Source organism: Rana temporaria, chromosome 11 (assembly GCF_905171775.1).
Source record: "Rana temporaria chromosome 11, aRanTem1.1, whole genome shotgun sequence".
Classification (NCBI taxonomy): Eukaryota; Metazoa; Chordata; class Amphibia; order Anura; family Ranidae; genus Rana; species Rana temporaria.
The window spans coordinates 64,336,833-64,357,670 of NC_053499.1; the positions used below are offsets into that span (position 1 = coordinate 64,336,833).

At 40.3% G+C, this 20,838-nt stretch overlaps 1 protein-coding gene across 2 annotated transcripts in view; it reads left to right on the forward strand.

Annotated features, from left to right (window-relative positions):
• Positions 1-247: 247 nt before the first annotated feature.
• Positions 248-20,838, forward strand: part of TOX3 (TOX high mobility group box family member 3) — a 188,728-nt gene continuing 168,137 nt past the window's right edge. For both annotated transcript variants that reach the window (XM_040328670.1, XM_040328671.1), the window contains exon 1: positions 248-396. In XM_040328670.1, coding sequence (XP_040184604.1) covers positions 298-396 — 99 coding nt within the window. In that variant the 5' untranslated portion in view covers positions 248-297. The remainder of the gene's footprint in view (positions 397-20,838) is intronic.

The following is a 20,838-nucleotide window of genomic DNA, read 5'->3' on the forward strand; positions in this document are numbered from 1 at the left end:
TTTGTGTATAGCAGCTGCTGTTCATCAATGCCTAGGCAAGTCCTGGGCTTCTAGCTATTTGCGGCTTTTTTCTTCTTTAAAAAATAACATCCCCGACACCATCCTATCGGACTTGTCCAGCCGGCTTTTTTATGGTGTCGGGATCTCCGCTTTTTAAACCCGAGATCCGTTCTGCAAAAACTTGTCTCCGATCCCGCACCTGAACCGGCTGCATGCTGACCAATTAGGATCGGGACCGGGACCCCCCCCCCAACAAAAAAAAAAAACTTGAAGATATCCCTTTGGGTAAAATAAACCATGGATGTAAGGTTTTACCCGGCAGCTGCTGGCAATGCCCTGCCCGGAGAATCCCCCAACATGGACTTTTCTCAGTGTTTAGACTACTACACTTACAAGGTGAATATTACATTGTTTCTTGTTTTATCGACACTTTCTGTATTTGTAAATGTTATTTCTGCTAGAACTGTCATATTATATGTATGTGTGTTCAGTCCATCAAAGCAGGACTTTTCTCAGTGTTCAGATTACTACAAGGTGACTATCACTTTATGCTTTTGTATTTTGTAAATGTTATTTCTGCTAGAACTGTCATTTTTATATACATGTGTGTATGTGTTCAGTCCATCAGAGCAGGACTTTTCTCAGATTACTACACCGTGACTATTATATTATGTTTCTTGTTATTAACACTTTTTTTTGTATTTGTAAATCGTATTTGTTTGTTTAATCAACAGTTTTTTGTAAATCTAATTTCCCACAGAACTGTCATTTTTGTATGTGTGTATTTACTCGGTCCATCAGAGTAGGGTGCTGATCTTAAATACTACATGTGTCATCCAGCTTCTTAATTAATGAGTATTTACTATTAGTCTAATTATACATCTAATTAGAGAATGTTGTGGGTATTTAAACACTAACTATTGCAGCTTGCTCTGGTTTTCCACTCTGAACTTTTTTATGTTTCAATTTTTCTGTGTATGTTCAGTCCATCAGAGTAGGGTGCTGATCTTAAATACTTCATGTGTCATCCAGCTTTTTAATTAATGAGTGCTTACTATTAGTCCCATTATACATCTAATTAGAGAATGCTGTTGGGTATTTAAACACTAATTATTGCAGCCTGCTCTGGCTTTCCACTCTGAACTTTTTATGTTTTTAGATTTTTTTTTTATTACCTAGTGAGTACCCCTTGATGTCTGCAACTGTGCTTAATCCTTTGTCATACTGTAGCAGTGTTTTGACAACAGAAATATTTGATCTGAATAGATCCACACTGTGTGGAATGATTGACTTGTGTTGTGTCTATAGCTTGCCCCCTTTGCTCTATTGTTGGGAAATAAATTAATGTTTAGCGTTGTATCCCGATCTGAAAACTGTGTTTATACCTCCCTGCCCTGATTGCTTTTCATAACAGATGACAGCTGGTAAAGAGAATCTGAAACACATTAGATCATACAAGCTTAATGTATTTCTTTTTATGGAGGTGAACTATGAATTTTAGCTTTTTGTAGTAAAGTGTTACTTTTTTGGGCACATTATTATGAACACAGTGTTTTGTAGTGGAGGTCTTCTTTCACTCACACACACACCTATGAAGTCTCCTGAAACTCCCTTTATCTGGGGGTTCTATATTTCACAGTATGAAACCCCTAAAAAAAAGTTGCGACTTCACCGATTTACCACAAGCCATCTCTATTACCTTGGACTACTGTTGATCAGATCACATGATGACGTAGTGTGTTTGCAGCTTAGAGTAATAAAAAAAAAGCAAAACAAATAAAAAATCTATAGAAATATGTATTCTTAACTTTTAAAAAGTACCCCCTTATTTTTCTCGTAGCCTCCTCGGAACACCTCCCCTTCCTCTCTTCCCTTTTTTTTTTTGTGATCTGACTTCCTGTTGGAGGGTGGCTACATTTGCTCTCCTTGGTCCCACTGTATGTAGGAACGTAGCCACCCTCTCACTTCCGAAATGAACTTTAAGATGTGTAGAGCAGTGCACATGACTGCAACTTCCTGACAAATGGAAGTGAGGGGGGGTGGATAAGAACTTTGTTATAAGGAGGCATAAAAACACAGCAAAAAAAAGAATTTAATTAAAAAATAGAGTACAGGGCCATTAGGCAGTGGATGTGTATGCATTATTATTTTGGAGAATATATATATAATTATATTTTCTTTTTTTGGGGGGGGGGGGGGGGTGGGGTTTAAGTTTTTGTAGTAAAGTGATTTACTTTTGTAGTTGTGTTGTTATTAATACAGTATGTTGTGGTGGAGGTCTTGGTTGACACCCCCTCATTATATATCTTCTGCATTCCCCCTTATCTGTAATTCTGTGTTTCACAGAATGAAACCCTAAAAAAGTTGAGACTTACCCACAATCCCATTCTGTTACTTTGGTCCAGGTCACAGGAATACCTAGTGTGTTTGTACATTAATTACATATAAAATTGTACATCATTTACTTTCACTTTTCCTCCCTCTAGACCTTATTTGCAACTTGCAAGTATTTACATTTCAATGATTTTTGTGTAAGAGAGGCTCTGAGATTAGTGGGAGATATCCAGAAAATAAAGTGCAACATAGAGTGACATTTAAGAGCTGTGATGGCTGCACGCCAATGAAGAGCCTGCTTGTATGTAGTCTATTCTTGCAGTTTCATTTTGTAACATGGTTTTAGCTTACTATGATAAATAATGGCTGACCTTACCACATGTTATTTTCACGTGAGCATCAGATACTAAAACCTATGCTTGGCATATTTCTAGTTAATGTAACTTTTTAAAGCAGTAGGTTTTTCAAGCGTATAAAGTTCATGTACGTTTTTAGGTTATGAGAAGTCCATGTTTTGTTTGGGAAGCAGTGTGGACACTTAAATAGTTGGGCCAATGTGTTAAAACATTTATACAATTCTTCGTTATAGACAAAGTCCTAGTTGGATTGGTTCTCTAAAGGCAAATATACTATTCACTTTGCAAGGGAATTTTCCCTTCACTTAGGGAAGATGGGGAAAGCCCCCTTTGGGTAATTTTTGCAATCGTATGCAAGGAAAGTATCACAAAAAAACTCTATTTCTACTTGCCCATGATTGGATGATGAAAGTCATCAGATCTTCGCCGCATTCACTTAGCTAAGGAAACAGGCTATTTGCCTTTGGTAAAGCAATGCCAATAACAGCAGACTAAACTTTAAAGCTAAAGTATCTAGGGAACCTGAAACCCATTCTCCACATTTTTCTTGCTGCTCTTGTAAACAGGTGTAAAAATAACACCTTTTTGAAAACTTTTTTTGTTGTCGGCAGAATCAAACTTCTACTGATAAGCAGTGCCCCCCTAGCTTCCTTGGCAGATGCCTAAACCAGGAGAGAGCTTGACCCTCTAAGAGTGTGTAAAGGGTGGTGTTAGAGACCACTCAATAAGTAGGAATAGACCGGCTCAAGTTACATCGAACGATTAGGTCCACTCTTAGATTTCCATTGTGTATACTCAAGATTTACAGATATGGTATTTTTTACATAGTTAAGTTGGTCTAGAGCTTGAACCAATGTAACTTTGTATATATCATACCTGTGGAATCTCTTTAGAAGCTGTAAATCCACTGTAGTAGACACCACTACTCCCGTTATTTTCACTTGCTTCCAGGTCATCTTGCTGAGTGGTTGTCCTGCTGCATTCTGATCACAGGAGATTGACCACTTGGCCTAGGCACCATTTAGAGAATGCTTTGCATTTTCTCGATGAATGTATAGCATTCTTCGATGGGGGCAAGGTGGTGTTCATCCTCTCCATCTCATCCAATCAGAGAATGCAAAGCTCTGAATGGAGACTGTGCCAATTGACCGTCGGCCTGCAGGACAGTCACTCAGCAGGGGACAAAGAAGCAAGTGGAGATTACTTCTAGAGGGATCTCACAAGTATAATATATACACATTGGTCCATTCTGGACAACTGTATCTATATAAAAAAATGGCATACCTGAAATTCAGCTTTATTCTGTTAAAATAGCGAACATTTTATATAAACATTCTAATAAACTTTTATTATTTGTAAGTACTGCCACACACAGAATTAAATGTATGATACAAGTAGATTCAATCTTTTGACTATTTACTCTGTTCTACTGAGATTCATAAACAATGTTTCTTGATCATACATCACGGGACACAGAGCCTTAACCACTTAAGCCCCGGACCAATATGCAGCCTAAAGACCCAAGGTGTTTTTACAGTTCGGGACTGCGTCGCTTTAACAGACAATTGCGCGGTCGTGCGACGTGGCTCCCAAACAAAATTGGCGTCCTTTTTTCCCCACAAATAGAGCTTTCTTTTGGTGGTATTTGATCACATCTGCGGTTTTTAGTTTTTGCGCTATAAACAAAAATAGAGCGACAATTTTGAAAAAAAAAGCAATATTTTTTACTTTTTGCTGTAATAAATATCCCCCAAAAACATATATAAAAACATTTTGTTTCCTCAGTTTAGGCCGATACGTATTCTTCTACCTATTTTTAGTAAAAAAAATCGCAATAAGCGTTTATCGATTGGTTTGCGCAAAATTTATAGTGTTTACAAAATAGGGGATAGTTTTATTGCATTTTTTTTTTTAATTTTTTTTTTACTACTAATGGCGGCGATCAGCAATTTTTTTCGTGACTGCGACATTATGGCGGACACTTCGGACAATTTTGACACATTTTTGGGACCATTGTCATTTTCACAGCAAAAAATGCATTTAAATTGCATTCTTTATTGTGAAAATGACAGTTGCAGTTTGGGAGTTAACCACAGGTGGCGCTGTAGGAGTTAGGGTGCACCTAGTATGTGTTTACAACTGTTTGGGGGTGTGGCTGTAGGAATGACGTCATCGATCGTGTCTTCCCTATAAAGGGAATGACGCGATCGATGCGCCGCCACAGTGAAGGACGGGGAAGCCGTGTTTACACACGGCTCTCCCCGTTCTTCAGCTCCGGGGAGCGATCGCGACGGAGCGGCTATAAACCAATAGCCGCGCCGTGGTCCCGGATCGCTCCCCGAGCGGACCCGACCTCCGCATGTAGCGGGGGGGGTCCCGATCGGACCCCCCACCCGCTAATAGGCGAGGACGTACGTGTACGCCCATGTGCCTGTACGTGCCATATTGTGGACGTACATATACATGCGGGGGTCGGGAAGTGGTTAATTACTTAATGGGTTATGTAGTCACCACAGGTGATTGGACACTGGCAAACCCAATTAAAATTGAGTTCCTCCCCCTATATAACCCCTCCCAAATGGAGAGTACCTCAGTTTTTTTCGCCAGTGTTTAAAAATGCTCTTTTGATGGTCTGGCTGCGGAGACTTAGGAGCTATAACGGATGCATACCTCAGGGCCGATATCAAAAGGCTAAGATGGGTGGTACCCTAGCCTTATGTAAAGAAGAAACAAGGTTTGCTGTTAATGTCTCTCTGCAGAGGTCTGGGCTCTGGGATCCAGACTTTGATGTACTAATAAATCTGAGGCACGAAAAGTTTCTGGCAGAGTCTTCTACAGGTCCAGGTATGAGGTTTTCTCTACTGGAACCCTTGATAAACCTGAAGGTTCTACTGAGATTCATTAACAATATTTTACCTTTTGAACTTCATATTGGCTATAATATGTATTTGTAACTTTTTGTAATTGTGAATTCAAAATACTTGGTTATATCTAAAGAATGCTTCTGATGAGTTTTCATCCTTATAGAAAACCAGTCCCTACTGGGCTTATGCGAGAATCTCCACTTTAAAGTGATACTAAGGCCTCACAGTGTTTATACTTCTTGCATTTGTAATGGACAGTTGAGCATAGGACATGTTTGATTTTCAAAAAGTCTGAGGAACACTTACAACTTGTGTGTGTTTAGTGCACTTTACTTTATGCAATCTCCCTGAACTTCCGATCAGCGAACTCATGTTGTTCACTTCACATGGTCAACCATTAAGTACCATCTTGGTAGCAACCCTAACTAAAGACATTTGCTTGGAATGCAGGGCTTAGGAGTTGTTGATGTATCAGAATTTAGTGCATCCAGAAGCTTGCACAGAAGGGTGGCTACAGGGGACCCTACAAGGGAACAGTCACCCTATAGACCAGTGATGGCGAACCTTGGCACTCCAGATGTTTTGGAACTACATTTCCCATGATGCTCAACTACACTGCAGAGTGCATGAGCATCATGGAAAATGTAGTTCCAAGACATCTTGGGTGCCAAGGTTCACCATCACTGCTATAGACAGTAATGGACAATATAGATATTAAAACCACTGAATATAAGGAAAGAACAGAAAAGGTTTTAATAACACATTAAAACTAAAATTATTATAAAATGATTACCATTCTGCAAGTGTATTATAGTGGCAGGAAACCGCAAAAAAGTTCCAAAAAATTAGGTCGTTGCAGGATAATCTCATAATGTGCTAGTATGCGTCGAGAGTGCAGTGCGCATGTTTAGGTGACGCCACCGGCTGCTACTATAGTAAGTATTGCCTGTGATAGTTTAGGAAATATTTACTGTACCTACAGGCAAGCCTTATTTTAGGTTTACCTGTAGGTGTAAATCATTACTATGGCTTTACTACCACTTTAATAAAAATGTTCTATTTATTTTACTTTATTTAGTCTGAGCATGACTTTAAGGGCTAAGTGTTGAATCCCTGTCAACTGCCTGAATTTATGCTGACACATGCTGTCTTCCAGCCACTAAGTAACCATAGCAGTATTAAACACAGAGCAATATAGTTGTTTACATGCCTCTTAACTACAGGATTTTGTTATGCAATACTTTAATCCACAATCAGTAGACAGTGTGTTATCACCATGAGGTCAGGGAGCTGGTGGGGCTGCAGCTGTCAAACTTCAGCTGAACTATTACCTCTAAGCCCTCGGGGCCTGGAATCATCATACGACAGAATACATTAAGCTACATCTTTCATAGGGATCCCTGCACAGTTATAAATACGAAATATTCATATGTTTGCAAAAGCCCAGGTGTGACAGATATATTATATAATATATATATAATTTTTTTTTTTTTTTTTTTTAAGGTATCTTTTTGTTTTGTAATGGTAGAACGGTTTAGAATTTCACAATATAACCTGTTAACAATTCTGTCTCTATTCCCGAAGCTTGGGTGGCTACGGTTATGAAAAGAAGTAATATTTCTAAACCTAAGAACAAGAAAAAAAAAATGTTATTCCTTAAAGGCTTTCTAAAATGTTAACAGGCTCACCTTTGTCATGGCTTCAGCAGCAAACATCCTATGGCAAAGATCCTCAAACTACGGCCCTCTAGCTGTTGCGGAACTACACTTCCCATGAGGCATTGTAACACACTGACATTCACAGACATGACTAGGCATGATGGGAATTGTAGTTCCTGAACCACTGGAGGGCCGCAGTTTGAAGACCCATGACCTATAGCCTCTTACACGTGATCGGATTTTCCGCAGACAAAGCGTAGGACTTTTGTTCGAAGGGCGTGTGCCTGAATTTTGTCTTGCACACAATTGTCGGCCAACAAACATGAACGTAGTGACATACGTGTTTTTTCAGCTCTTTAACGCCACCCTTTGGGCACCTCTGCTAATGTTGTGTTTGGTGACCATTAATCTGGAGAATGCGAAAAATCCGACAACAGACAATTGTCCACGGAAAATTTTAAAGCCTGCCAGCCAACATTTGTCCACGGAAAATCCGACAATTGTCTGATGGAGCATACAAACGGTTGGATTTTCCGCCAACAGCCTGTCATCACACAATTTCTGTACAAGGCTTATTTCTTACTACTGATAATGGCAAGCTTTTGGTTGCATGGTCTGCTCACAGCTGCCATAGCATATGCTCCATTCAGTTAAGGGTCCAAGCATACACCCATGGTGAGGACGGAACTGCCATAGAGAATCATGCTAGACTCTGTGGGGTTGATATATTAAAGACAAATGGACTGTTCAGTTGCAGTTAGGCCCCTTTCACACTGGAAGTGCATCGGCGGCGCTTTACCGCTAATTTTGCGGCACTATTCGTCCACTAGCAGGCAGTTTTACCCCCCGCTAGCAGCCAAGAAAGGGTTAAAAACCGCCGCAAAGTGCCTCTGCAGAGGCGCATTGCTGGCGGTATAGCTGCGGTGTCCTATTCATGTCAATGGGCAAGAGCGGTGATGGAGCGGTATACACACTGCTCCTTCACTGCTCCAAAGATGCGGCTAGCAGGGCTGTTTTTAGCGCAATAGTGCCTGCAAACTGCTCCAGTGTGAAAGGGGCCTTAGTGAATGAGATGGAGCTTTGCTGACTTCTATCATCCTATCACACTCAAGCAAAAATGCATTTTTTTTTCTTTGCAAAGTAAAATTTCACCAAGCTCTGGGGAAGATTATTTTTTTGAAGTGAACAGCCTATTTGCCTTTAGTAAATCAACCCCTGTACAGTGTATGTAAGCAGGCCAGCTAAAAGCTTAGCATTTCCATTTTGTTGTTGGCGTGAAGAAATGTGAGGGGTTATTTGCTCTTTTAATTGAATTTACCTGATTTAATAGGAATCATTGGGGTTTATTTACTAAAATCAAATCCATTTTGCACTACAGTCGTTGTAGGTCTGAGGGGTAAGCTCTGTTGATTTTATCATCCAATCATGTACAAGCAAAAATGCTGTTTTTATTTTTTATTTTCCTTGCATGTCCCCCTCGGATCTACAGCGACTGCACTTGAAAGTGCACTTGTAGTGCAAAGTGGATTTGTCTTTAGTAAATAACCCCCATTGTTTATCTATTCACACCACTAAGTTCTATTACCAAGGCAGGCAAAAAATGAATGGGAAGAAATGCTGTTTGTGGTTCTTATAGTAGTGTGTGGGTTTTTATATTGCATTTTTTTGTATGGGTTCTTCTCAAAAGTTAAGAAAATCCAATATTTCTATGTTCTAGTGTGTGTATGGGTATTTAAACCCATGGGAGCCCCAACATACACCTGTCAAGAGTATCGCATGGGGGCCACCATTGCTGGCATGCACCCATGAATGTTGGGTGCCTGGTGCAGTGTGACTGATTATACTGGGTATCAGAAGCAGTATAATCTTTAGGCCCCAAATAAGTGTGCAGTAGATAATCTGGAGAAAGTTCATATTTTCTATATTTATTGGATTAGTGACCCAGAAAGTGATAAAACCAATGCATGTACATAGTGGGAAAGCAGTGTTCTTGGGAAAATTCAGAAATGGCAGCCCCCATACTTTTATCAAAACAGGTTTTCTTTATTTAAACAGTTTTTTTATTTTTCCTTTTCTGAAAATACACTGAGATTGTTTTATGGGGTCAGTTTGTCACTTGAAATGCAAATATTGCTTGGTGAATTTCTTTAAGCCAACAGCAGAGCCTGTGCACCTGCTGTAGATCAAACATTTCAGTCTTTCTGTAAGAACCAAGTAAATATTTATTAAGTTGTCAGATAATTACATGGTACAATAGTCTATATCTTATAGGTAGATAGTGAAGAAAAATACAATGTGGCAGCTGGGAATGAAAAAGTCTTATATATCGTCTTTTACAGCTCAAATGTTTTGATGGTATTATCATCACACTGTTAGCTACTATGCACTTAATTGCTGATGTCTTCAATGCTTCATTATGAACTTCTGTCCCAGAATCACTGTTTAAAACACAATGAATAAGTTAGATAATGTTCGTATGCTAATTTTCAGTCATAAATGAATTAGAAACTGGAATACAAAGCTCACCATATTAAATCTGAATATTGAATAATTATACACTAACACAGTGATTATTAAATGAAATGTGAGCCGTCTTGGCAAGTACTATACAATATAAGAAAAGAGGTTGAGGTTTTATACAACAACTTCTATCAGCTCTGCATTGTGTGGTGCTTTGATAATGTTTCACAGCTTGGGCACTAATGTGCTTTTCAGATTCGAAGATGAAGAACTATATGGTCACAGGAATCCTTTGTATACTTGTTATTGTGATTTAAAATAAAAGGAAAGCTGCTGTGTCAGATGATGCCTACAAGGCAAGTTAATTGATCCAAGTCAGTGACTTGCAAACAGGAAATGGTCTATCTGTTTATCTAGTTATCATGTATTTGTTCACAGTTTTATATATATATATATATATATTATTTTTTTTTTTTTTTTTTTTTTTTTTAAAAACCACATATGCATGGCGTATTAAAATGTATAAAGAGCAACACATTCCCTGGGTTTATGGGTGATATTTGTGTACAGGGATGTCTTGGCAGGAAAAGCTTCTCTGATTTTGTTAGGTTCCAACCTGTCTTAATGGATTTTAACATTTATTAGTGTGGTGTTTTGTCTGTCAAGTGATCAACACCCAACTGATCTGTGATTAATTGATTAAGGTTTTTGCTTGGTACATTATTTTATTAAATTGAAGTCTTTGTGCAGTATCAACCATGTGCATATTTAGATTACCCAGGAAAATCATCTGAATGCTCATAATGATCTTGTGTTCATTATCTGCCTAAGTCTACAGTGGGTGGTTATTCCCTGTTGGCCAATATAATTTTTACTGGTTGTGCCCTCCTCGTATTCATGGGGCCTGATTTGCTAATGTGTGAATTGCATGTATAGTCAAAACACTTTTTTTTTTTTTTTTAGCTTTGGTTAGAATACAGGAGTGTTAAAACCTCTGCTTTTGCTGTTTTTGTACCATTGAGGACATCTTCCTTTTATTCCCTGTTCCAGTGACCCAACTGGAAGAAAATAGAGATCTCCTAAAGTAAGGTGTCCCTAGAACAGTGATGGCAAACCTTGTGACGCCAAAATGTTGCTATACGCATTGCGTAATCCATGTCTCCTGCGCTAATAAAGCAAGCCTTTTAGCATAATGCATCTGTGTACACCCTGTATCTTCCCAGGTAACACAGACATGACCAACATCCTCACATCCTTAGCTCCACAGTTTGACTCCTTTCTGGTGAGCCTCTGTTGTTTGTTCATGGTGCTTAACAATAAAGCTTGTTAGCTTCACAATTGGCCAATCAAGCACAGGCATTCCTTCAAACAGGAGGAGTTATACAAATATCAACCAATGAACAATGACTAGGAGTTTATGGGCATGTCTGAGCAGGGGCAGTGTGCATGATTTTCTGCCCCTTGTACCACATGGCTGGCCTAAGGACTCGTGAACCCCACCCGACCACAATGCACTCAAAGACTCCTGTTTTTATCTTTGGCGTGAATCCTTGTTCTGCATTGTTCAGAGAACAAAGCATACCCGGATTATACTACCATTCCTGAGGATGGGAGATGGGTTGGGAGAGACACAGCCTCCCCACGTGCTTAACAGACACACAAGAGTACATTCCATCCCCCCCCCCTATAACCGATAATGTCTTTGCAGAGTGAACATACCCCCCCCCCGATTGTCTGTGCATTGCACAAGGGCCCTTTACTGACGGACATATCTACACTCTGCAAATACTTCTCTACATCTTACAGGAAGCTTTTCACTACTGGGTCTCAACTGGCGTCAGTCTGCTCTTTTGAGCAGGCTGCAGGAGAACTAAAACTGGAGACACTGTGACAATACATATTAAATACATCTTAATAAAATTTCAACAACCCTTGACACCCCAGATGTTTTAGAACTACATTTCCCATGATGCTCATGCACTCTGCAGTGTGGTTGAGCATTATGGGATATGTAGTTCCAAAACATCTGGGGGGGCAAAGGTTCGCTATCACTGAAGTTTATTGGATTTTACTTCACTTTATTTTCAGGTGTCAGTGGTCAACAATACAAATAGAGTGGTAAATCTCCCCAAGGAGTGTTTGTTTTTCTTGGTGCTGTATAATAAAAGATTATGACTTAATTCTGTCAATTTTAAAATGTTATACAGTACATGTAAGAAAGACATTTGTAGTCCTCAGTGTTTTATAGATGTTTATCAGTTAACTGACCTGTATTGTAAAGAGGTCATCCAGCTATAAAAATTGTATTTTTACATTTTAAAACTGTAAAACAAACCTGAAAGATGGAGTAAATTGTTTACTAAATATCCCTAGATTCCAAGCACACTCCAAGGGATAGTATATTTGTCTGTGGAGATGTCCTTTAATTTTAAAATGTCACTAAAGGCAATTTTTTATTTCATTTTTATTTATTTTTGTTCTGGATAGAGGGCAGAGAAATTTTAGAACACTTGTCCAGTTTTTATTACTGTATATGTCCCAGTTAGAAAGATTCACATTCTCTATTTGTCCTCTTTACAGTTATCATTGAAAGTGAACGTAAACGAAAATCCCACATTTTGGGTTGACAGCAGAACAGCACTGGTTCTGGTGACATCCTGGGATTCCCTCACTTTGGAAGGATTACCTTACTTCCTGTTTTGGATATGGGACAGGAAGTGAGGGTAAATCTCCCCAGTGGGACACACTCTTAAAACCCCAAACTAACATGCACCACAAGCATCCTACACTTTGTGTGCCCTGTATGGAACTTCTAAATTAAAATGTCCTGTATACTCTTCAGTATCATTCAGGCTTTATATGTACTTATGTATGCCCTAACATGCATGCATCATATACAGTATGTGTGGTCATTCATCCTGAATGTCAGCCAAAAGCACACACAGTGTAAACAAAGTCACCTGCCAGTGCACCACCGAGCATGTGACTTCAATATACCCTGTGGAGCACTGAGTTTCTCAAAAATAGTACAGGTGTGTTTTTCTGTGCATTAAAGCTAGGATAAACAGCCATGTGGAAAAAAAAAGCCTTAAGAGTTTTTCTTGGGAATCTAAAGGTTGTTTCTACTTTTTTAAGAACGTAAAGCATTCAAAGTAATGATCTATGTTCCTTTTTAAGTCGATATGCTTTCTGTGGGCCAACATTTTAGTGCACAATAGTTTAGGCAATAATAATGGACTGATGAAAGGTTTTGCGCTTTCAAAATTGCTAAATGTCTTATGAGGTTTTCCTTTTTGCATTCAAAGATTAAATGCCAGACATCCAAATGCAACTGATCAATCTGTGCCTGAGCAACAAAAAGATAGAAACTTAAAACAAACTGTGCACTTGTGCAGAAATTATTCCCATGTCAGTTGTAATGCAGCCGCTAAGGGGTGTTGTAAGAAGACATTTAAAAATATCCCTCTGTTTACTGTTGGTGCTTCTGTTCCCACTGACATTAGACAGTGGAGATTTTTAGGCTAAAAGCACAGAGCAAATCAGAGTGGCTCTGTACCCTTTGATTGCTGTGATAACCAATCAGTTATCGCAAATGTAAACTGTACTACAGTACTCTTTTTGAGAGGTTTTGGCAGAGTAAAAGATTAATTTATTTGTTTTCAGTTACCTTTTCCCAGATTAGCCACAAAACCGAGAAGTACGACCCTCAACCCATATGCCCTGACATAAACATGCACTGATAAGCGGTCTGATAATGCATGTGTTTTGTTAGATCTTTGAAAAGCAGAAGCTTTTGACATCCAGAATGTCAAACCATACTCGGGATATCTATGGCCAGGTTTTGTTCTTGATTTGTAGAGTGATTGTGTAACTAATTGCTGTTATGATCAAAGCTAATAGACTATTGTTAGAACTGCAAGCGGCAACACACACCAGGCAACAGGTTGATCACAAATCCCACATTTAATGAGATTAAGGTCAACTTCTGTCATCATAAACCATAAACATGCTAAAGACAAGTACCAGATTTTAATTGTACAGAGTAACATTTCATTCTCTTGATCCATTTCTAAATCTGACATTTGTCAAAGGTTAGCGCTGGTATTTAGCCGTTTTATTATATAGAACGGATTTGAAATTCTATGATATGTTTAGTATGCTAAGAAATTAGTATAACAAGTGTTTTGTCACCTATTGAAGTGGTTGTCAACCCTCACCTTGTAAAACAACCCATTTAATTTAAAATAGAAATGAAAGGCACAACAATTGTGTATAGATACAAAAAACATTTACATCAACTTTTTGTTTTCTTTTTTTATAAGTGATTACACATCCTCCTGTTCTCAGCCGCATAAGAGCTAGTGGAGGAAAAACGACAGCACACTGGCTGTGCAGGGAGTGGGGCGGGGGGGGGGGGGGTTTCAGGACAAGTCTAATCTTTGGAGATCAGGCTGAGTTCCACACAAGAAGAGAACTGAACACAGTGGGGTTGATTTACTAAAGCTGGAGCGTGCAAAATCTAGTGCAGCTCTGCATAGAAACCAATCAGCTTCCAGGTGTTATTGATACAACTTAAGCTTGTTTAATTAAGTTGATTGGCTACCACACACAGCTACACCATATTTAGTATTCTCCAGTTTTAGTAAATCAACCTCTGTGTTCCTCTGCTTAGCGTGATCAGTTTTTAATAAGAAAACAGAGGTACTGGCAGGAACCAGATATTTCCCATGAAGGAAGCAAGAGAAAGAAAATGGGTTACCTTTTCGTACAAGTATGTGATACAGCAGGCACATATCGGGAATATAAAATTTGGGTTCACATGTTCCTTTTAGTTTTAAGGGTTCAGACTTACTGTATATTTATAAAAACAAATAGGGAATTCTTAGGGGGAGTCTGCCTTATTTTGTTGTGTCTGTATAGACTCCAGAACTATCCTATTTGCACAAAAGGATGTTGAGAATTTTGCATATTGATGTGTCAATGAAACAACATAGGTTTTTTGGCATGTTCAACTAATGGCTCCAACCACAAATATATGTGGTTTTGTATATTGTAGTTAAAGATGTGCATGTAGTGCTCCCATGCATAGATGTTTGAATATTACCTGTAAAAGCCTACGTAAGTAAAAAAAATAATAAAAAAAATGTTATAGTATATACGTTTTGCAGTATGTTTGCCCTCTCTTTTAAATAAACTGCTAATCTGTTATCATAGCAGGTCACACTCCTTATACTGTATATACTCGAGTATAAGTAGAGTTTTTCAGCCCTTTTTTTTAGGGCTAAAAAAATAGCCCCTGCGGCATCCTCCTGGTCCCGTTCAGTTGTGCCCATTTGCAACCTCACCGTGCCCATTGGAGTCTCAGTGTACCTGTATTCTTGACAGGCTGCAGGCATCCATTTTTCAAAAGTCGCGGCTTCCTCCTGGTCCCGTTCCGTTCCCTGATAGGCGTTTGACACCGTGTTCTGCTACCGCCTATCATGGAGGTCTTCTCATCCTTGCACTCAGTTTCCCAGCAGATACTGTGTTCAGTGTTCCGCCTATCACGGACGTCCTCTTGTCCGAGGATGAAAGAAGGTCCGTGATTGGCGGAACACTGAACACAGTGTCTGCTGGGAAACTGAGTCAGAGGATGAGAGGACCTTCGTGATAGGCGGTAGCGGAACACAGTGTCAAACGCCTATCGCGGAATGGAACAGGACCAGGAGGAAGCTGCGACTTTTGAAAAATGGATGCCTGCAGCCTGTCAAGAATACAGGTACACTGAGACTCCAATGGGCACAGTGAGGCGTGCAAATGGGCAAAGTGAAGCTGCAAATGAGCATTGTTGACCCTCTTTTCCGCTTACAGCAGCTGTTGCATTCTCACCCTAGGCTTATACTCGAGTCAATACGTTTTCCCAGTTTTTGTGGTAAAATTAGGGCCTCAGCTTATACTCGAGTATATACGGTATGCACCTTACAATATCAAAGTGACATTGACTTTTGGCAAAACAAGGGCAGGCAGCACAATTGATAAAAATGGATTCATCATTTTTTGTTTCATCATGTGTACGTGTTGTAGGCTATATAATTGTTTAGATGCTTACTACACTAGGTTCATATTATAGTTGAAAAATGAAACCGGTCTATCAACTGTTCATCAATCCCAAACATTCTTAGTGAACTGCAATTCAGTTTGAAAGTGCATTAAAGGCTTAGTTCACAATTTTTTTTTTTTTTTATATTAAATTTTCGTTTAACTCTGTGCCAGTAAAATGATATAGTACTTATTTCCCTGGAATGTTAAAGTGATCTCTAAGTGCTGGAGCAGTTCCATGACAGCCATTAGTCACCTTGTGTACAAAAATTGTCTACTGGTATCAAGTCGAGTGTAATGTGTACAGTACAGAAGAGTCCGGGAGCTCTCTGCCTCCGATGTGCACTGATGTCATGTGGTGTACCTTTCCACTGCAGGTGCATCTTTCCACTGCACTCGCCCACCTCTCCTGCCTAAAGCTTTCTCTCTCCTTCCCACTGTAGGTGCATCATTAGAGATGTAGTTTTCTTCTGCAGGTTATACACTGCACACAACCCCACAGGGAAGCACAGAGACTGAAAATACATCTTTTCCATAGAAGAAGCAACAGAAGAGTCACCACTGTGCCATCAATTGTTGCCATTGTGCCATGCCATCAATTGTTGCCACTGTGCCCATCAATTGTCGCCACTGTGCCATCAAATGCAGCCACTGTGCCATCAATTGTCGTCACTGTTCCCATCAATTTTCACCACTGTGCCATGCCATTAAACGCAGCCACTGTGCCATCAATTGTTGCCACTGTGTCATGCCATCAATTGTCGCCACTGTGCCCATCAATTGCCAGTTTTCCCCCTCAAAAACCGCCACTTTGCCCTGTAAAATGCTGCCAGATTGACGCCCCCCCCCCCTGCCCACTTAACTTTCTCGGGTCAGCCATCCTCCCTCTACTGTCCCTCAATGTCTTCTGCCGCCCTCGATTGACGCTTCAGCTGGTAACTGCTACTAACCAGACCCGGTGAACCTGATTGGCTGAGACGTGTGTCAGTGTTAGTTTCATGCATTGTAATCGACTTCTATGTATTGTTCAGTGGCAGTGCAGGAGAGAGGGGGCGGTGCTCCTGTGCACACTATTGACACACCACCACTGACGGACACTAAAGGTTCCCATTTAAAATAAATAAAAAATAACAAACATGTTATGCTTGCCTCCACTTTGCAGCTCATTTTGCACACAGTGGCCCTGATCCTGATCTTCTGGAGTCCCTTGGCGGCTGTCTCGGCTCCTCCCCCCGCATCAGCTAACCCCCTTCATGGGAAGCTCTCTCCCAAGGGGGTTAGCTTGCGGGCACGCTCCCGTGATACAGCCGGATCAGCGTCATTGATTTGATTGACAGCAGCGGGAGCCAATAGCTGCGCTGCCATCAACCAGTGAATGAGCCGAGAAGCCTTGCCAAGAAGCCAGCCCATTCACAGCGCAGGACTTTGGAGGGGTCAGGTAAGTAAACGGGGGGCTGGGCGCTAATCGTCGGATGTTTTTTCACCTTAATGCATAGAATGGTGGCATTTGATTGCCTCTGGGGTTTTTAATTTTTGCTATACAAATAAAAAAATACCGAAAATTTTGAAAAAATAAAAGTTTTTTTATTTTTTTCTGTTATAAAATGTTGTAAAAAGTACGTTTTACTCCTTCACTGATGGGCAATGATAAGGCAGCACCGATGAGGTGGCGCCAATGAGGTGGCACTAATATGCGGCACTAATGGGCTCTGGTAGGCGGCACTGTTGGGTGGCACTGATATGCAGCACTGATGGGCATTGGTAGGCGGCATTGATGGGTGGCACTGGTGGGCGAAACTGGGCACTGAAAGGCTGCATTGGTGGGTACTTATGGGTGGCATTGATATGCGGCACTGATGGGTATTCCTGGTGGCACTGGCAGGGATTTTGGGTGGGCACTGGCAGGGATTTTGAGTGGGCACTCGTCAGCATCTGCCTGCGCATTGATTATCGGCTGTTTTGGCACACATTTGCATACCTGGTGGTCCTGGGCAACATGCTGGTGGTCCTGTGTGGTGATCCGAGGGGGGGCTGCGCTGATAAACTATCAGCACATACCCCCCTGTCAGGAGAGCAGCCGATCGACTCTCCTCGCGTCTGTCAGACGCGAGTGAGGAAAAGCCGATAAGCGGCTCTTCCTGTTTACATTGTGATCAGCCCTGATTGGACATGGCTTATCACATGGTAAAGAGCCTCCGCCAGAGGCTCTACCGAGATCGGTGTAGCAGTGTGTCAGACTGACGCACCGCACCACCGATCGCCGAGATGTGCGCCCCCGTCAATAGACGTCCAGTCAGGATAACAAAATAATTTCCCGGACGTCAATTTACTATTGACCGGGCAGGAAGTGGTTAAAGTATAATTAAAAACACAATTTTTTTTATTTCATTTTTTCGTTCGGAATAGAGTGTAGAGGGATTAGAACAGATTAGATTAGATCTCCTGTTAGGAAGATTCACCCCCTCTACTTGTCTTGTTTAGCAATAGTACTAGTGGATTTGCCTTTCGGAAATAACCCCCTACTGTTTGTACATGTACATCCAGAGCAAGTGGGACATTGTGTAACCAAAGAATTTTATTCAAAAGTTTATGGAAAACAAGTACTTCTGCTATTGATTAAAAAAAATATATAATAATTCAGGACCAGATAATTAAATGCAGCAATTGTGTGGAGTGCCACAATCGTATACAAGTCAAGTGCTTCAAATTGCTGCTCATATTAAATGGTGTGTTTTTTTTTTTTTTGTACTTCATAGTTTATTAATGTATACTTTTTTATTTTGTGTGTGTGTGTGTGCGCGTGTAATTATTATTATTATTTTTATTTTATTTTTTTAAAATGTATGTTGTGGGTACCCAAGAAACCATGATTTGAAATACCACTCAGAAAACTATATTAAGCACTATAGATAATGCAGTGCCCAATGATAGCATTTCTCCTCTTTAACTAGGAGTAGGTAATAGAAAATTATTATGTAATGTTTCAATAGATAAGAGTCTTTTATTTTGTGATGCACATCTCGGGAACATTGGCATCCATATGTATAAGTAGCAAAATGGGCCTTCATCTTTCCCTTTACAATAAAAATAAAAAATACATAAATTAGCTAGCCAGCGGAGAGAAAGGGTGAAATGTCACTGTTAGTTTTTTGATATGCACTGTATGTAATCATTGGTTTGTAGCACATTGTATTAATACCAAATGTTGTTTCAACTGGCTAGAGATAAATATAATGAGGAATGAGAGAAACCTTTTTAAAGCTGCTGTTTGAAATGTGACCTTGACTGCAGCAGCTGTAGCAATTATAAAGCAGGAAAGCTGACTTGTCAGTCTGGTGATGGTGGCACAATGGTGATTTTGCACTAGTCAAGCTTCCTTTTGTAAAGCGTAAAGAGATTTGTTGTTTTATTCGAATTTGGGTGTTGTTTCAACTGAAATGTATATTTATACACACTGCCTACAACTTGTCTGGTGCTTTTTTGTTTTAAAGCGAAGTTCCTGTCATGTTTGTGTTTTATTAAAAGTCAGCCGCTACAAAAAGTGTAGCGGCTGACTTTTAATAAACAGCCACTCACCTGTCCTACAATCCAGCCGTGTACTCACCCCAGCCGTTTTCACCCAGTGTCTTCCCAAAGGCGGCGCTGGCATCTTCGCTATGGGCACCCTGTTGTGACAGCTTGCGACTTCACAGCCAGGTGCCCACTACGCATGCGTGAGTGGCGCTGCTTGCTGTGACTGGTCCCAAAGTCCTTTTGGGGCCTGTCGTGTCCCAGAAGACTTTGAGAAGGAGTACCTCTGCTTCTGATCACCTAAGGAGCTGGTATCTGTCAAAATCGGATGCACCCCCCCCCCTTCCCCAAGAGCTCAGTTTCATAAATGGGAGCTGAGGAGGAGGCTTTAAGGCCGGGTTCACAGTGGTATGACAAATGCTCTGACATTGGGAGCTCATGCTGCATGACGTGTGAAAGTCAATGTTTCCCTATGGGAGGCATCCTTAACTGGTCCGACACAAGTTGATCCGACTTTGCTCCCTGTACTACTTTGGTCCGACTTTGATCCTACTTCAGCCCATTGAATATCACTGAAGTCGGACCAAAGTAGGATACTTGTCCTTGCCATCCGACTTTTGACATATCCAACATGGTGATTACAGCAGCAGTAAAAGGAATTTTATATCGCACTAAAATTAGTCTGACTTGTCCTTTGACCAATCAAAACATCACAAAGTCGGATCAAAGTAGTATTCTGTTCATGGAAGTCGGATGGATGTAGGACTGAGTAGGATGAGACTTTTTGGTGGAGCTCCTCTTTAAACATCCATATTGATAAAATGAAGAACATTTACTTGCAGCACACCTTGTTTATGATCCTGCTATTACTAATAAAACTATATGATGATCCACATGGGCCTTCAAGACATTTTAGGGGGAATGCAGGAAAATTGACCAGTCAGGAGTTCTTCTTTAAAGCTGAAGTTTTTGATATGAACTTTTTCATAAAGTGCTTCAATGGATGTGTCATACCTGACTGATCTCTATGAAAACTGCAAATAGCTGTCGTGGGCACCGCTGCAACGGTAATGGCCGCTAACTCCTAGTTAAGTTCGGACCTCCACAACAGCCTCAGTTTTTTCATGAGACCCCCCGGAAAAATGAATTGCCAGTCCCTGAATAAGAGAGTCTTGTTACTCCTGTCACTGTCTTGTGACAAAATATCATTTTAGTTCTACTGGTGGAATGTACCAGTAAATTTCAGAAGTAACAAGATCACAAAGTAAAACCTAAATGTATTCTGAAAATACTGTGCTTTAAAGGGTTTGTAAAGGAATTTTTTTTTCTTATTAGCTTCCTCTACCTTTTAATGCAGTGCTGTTTTCATGTCCTCATTGTTCGTTTTTGCTCTCAAGTTGCTGTAATTCTTCTCTGGTCTCCACACTTCCTGGTTGTCTGTTTCCTGATGACCACAGTACTGGGAGCTTTCTCTCTGTGGTCACTAATCAAGGAGGTGTGATTACTGTGTGTCTAAAACCCCTCAGCACCAATCAGTTTCGTTTTCCAATTCATCACTGCCCTGTATTGGCTCTGTGG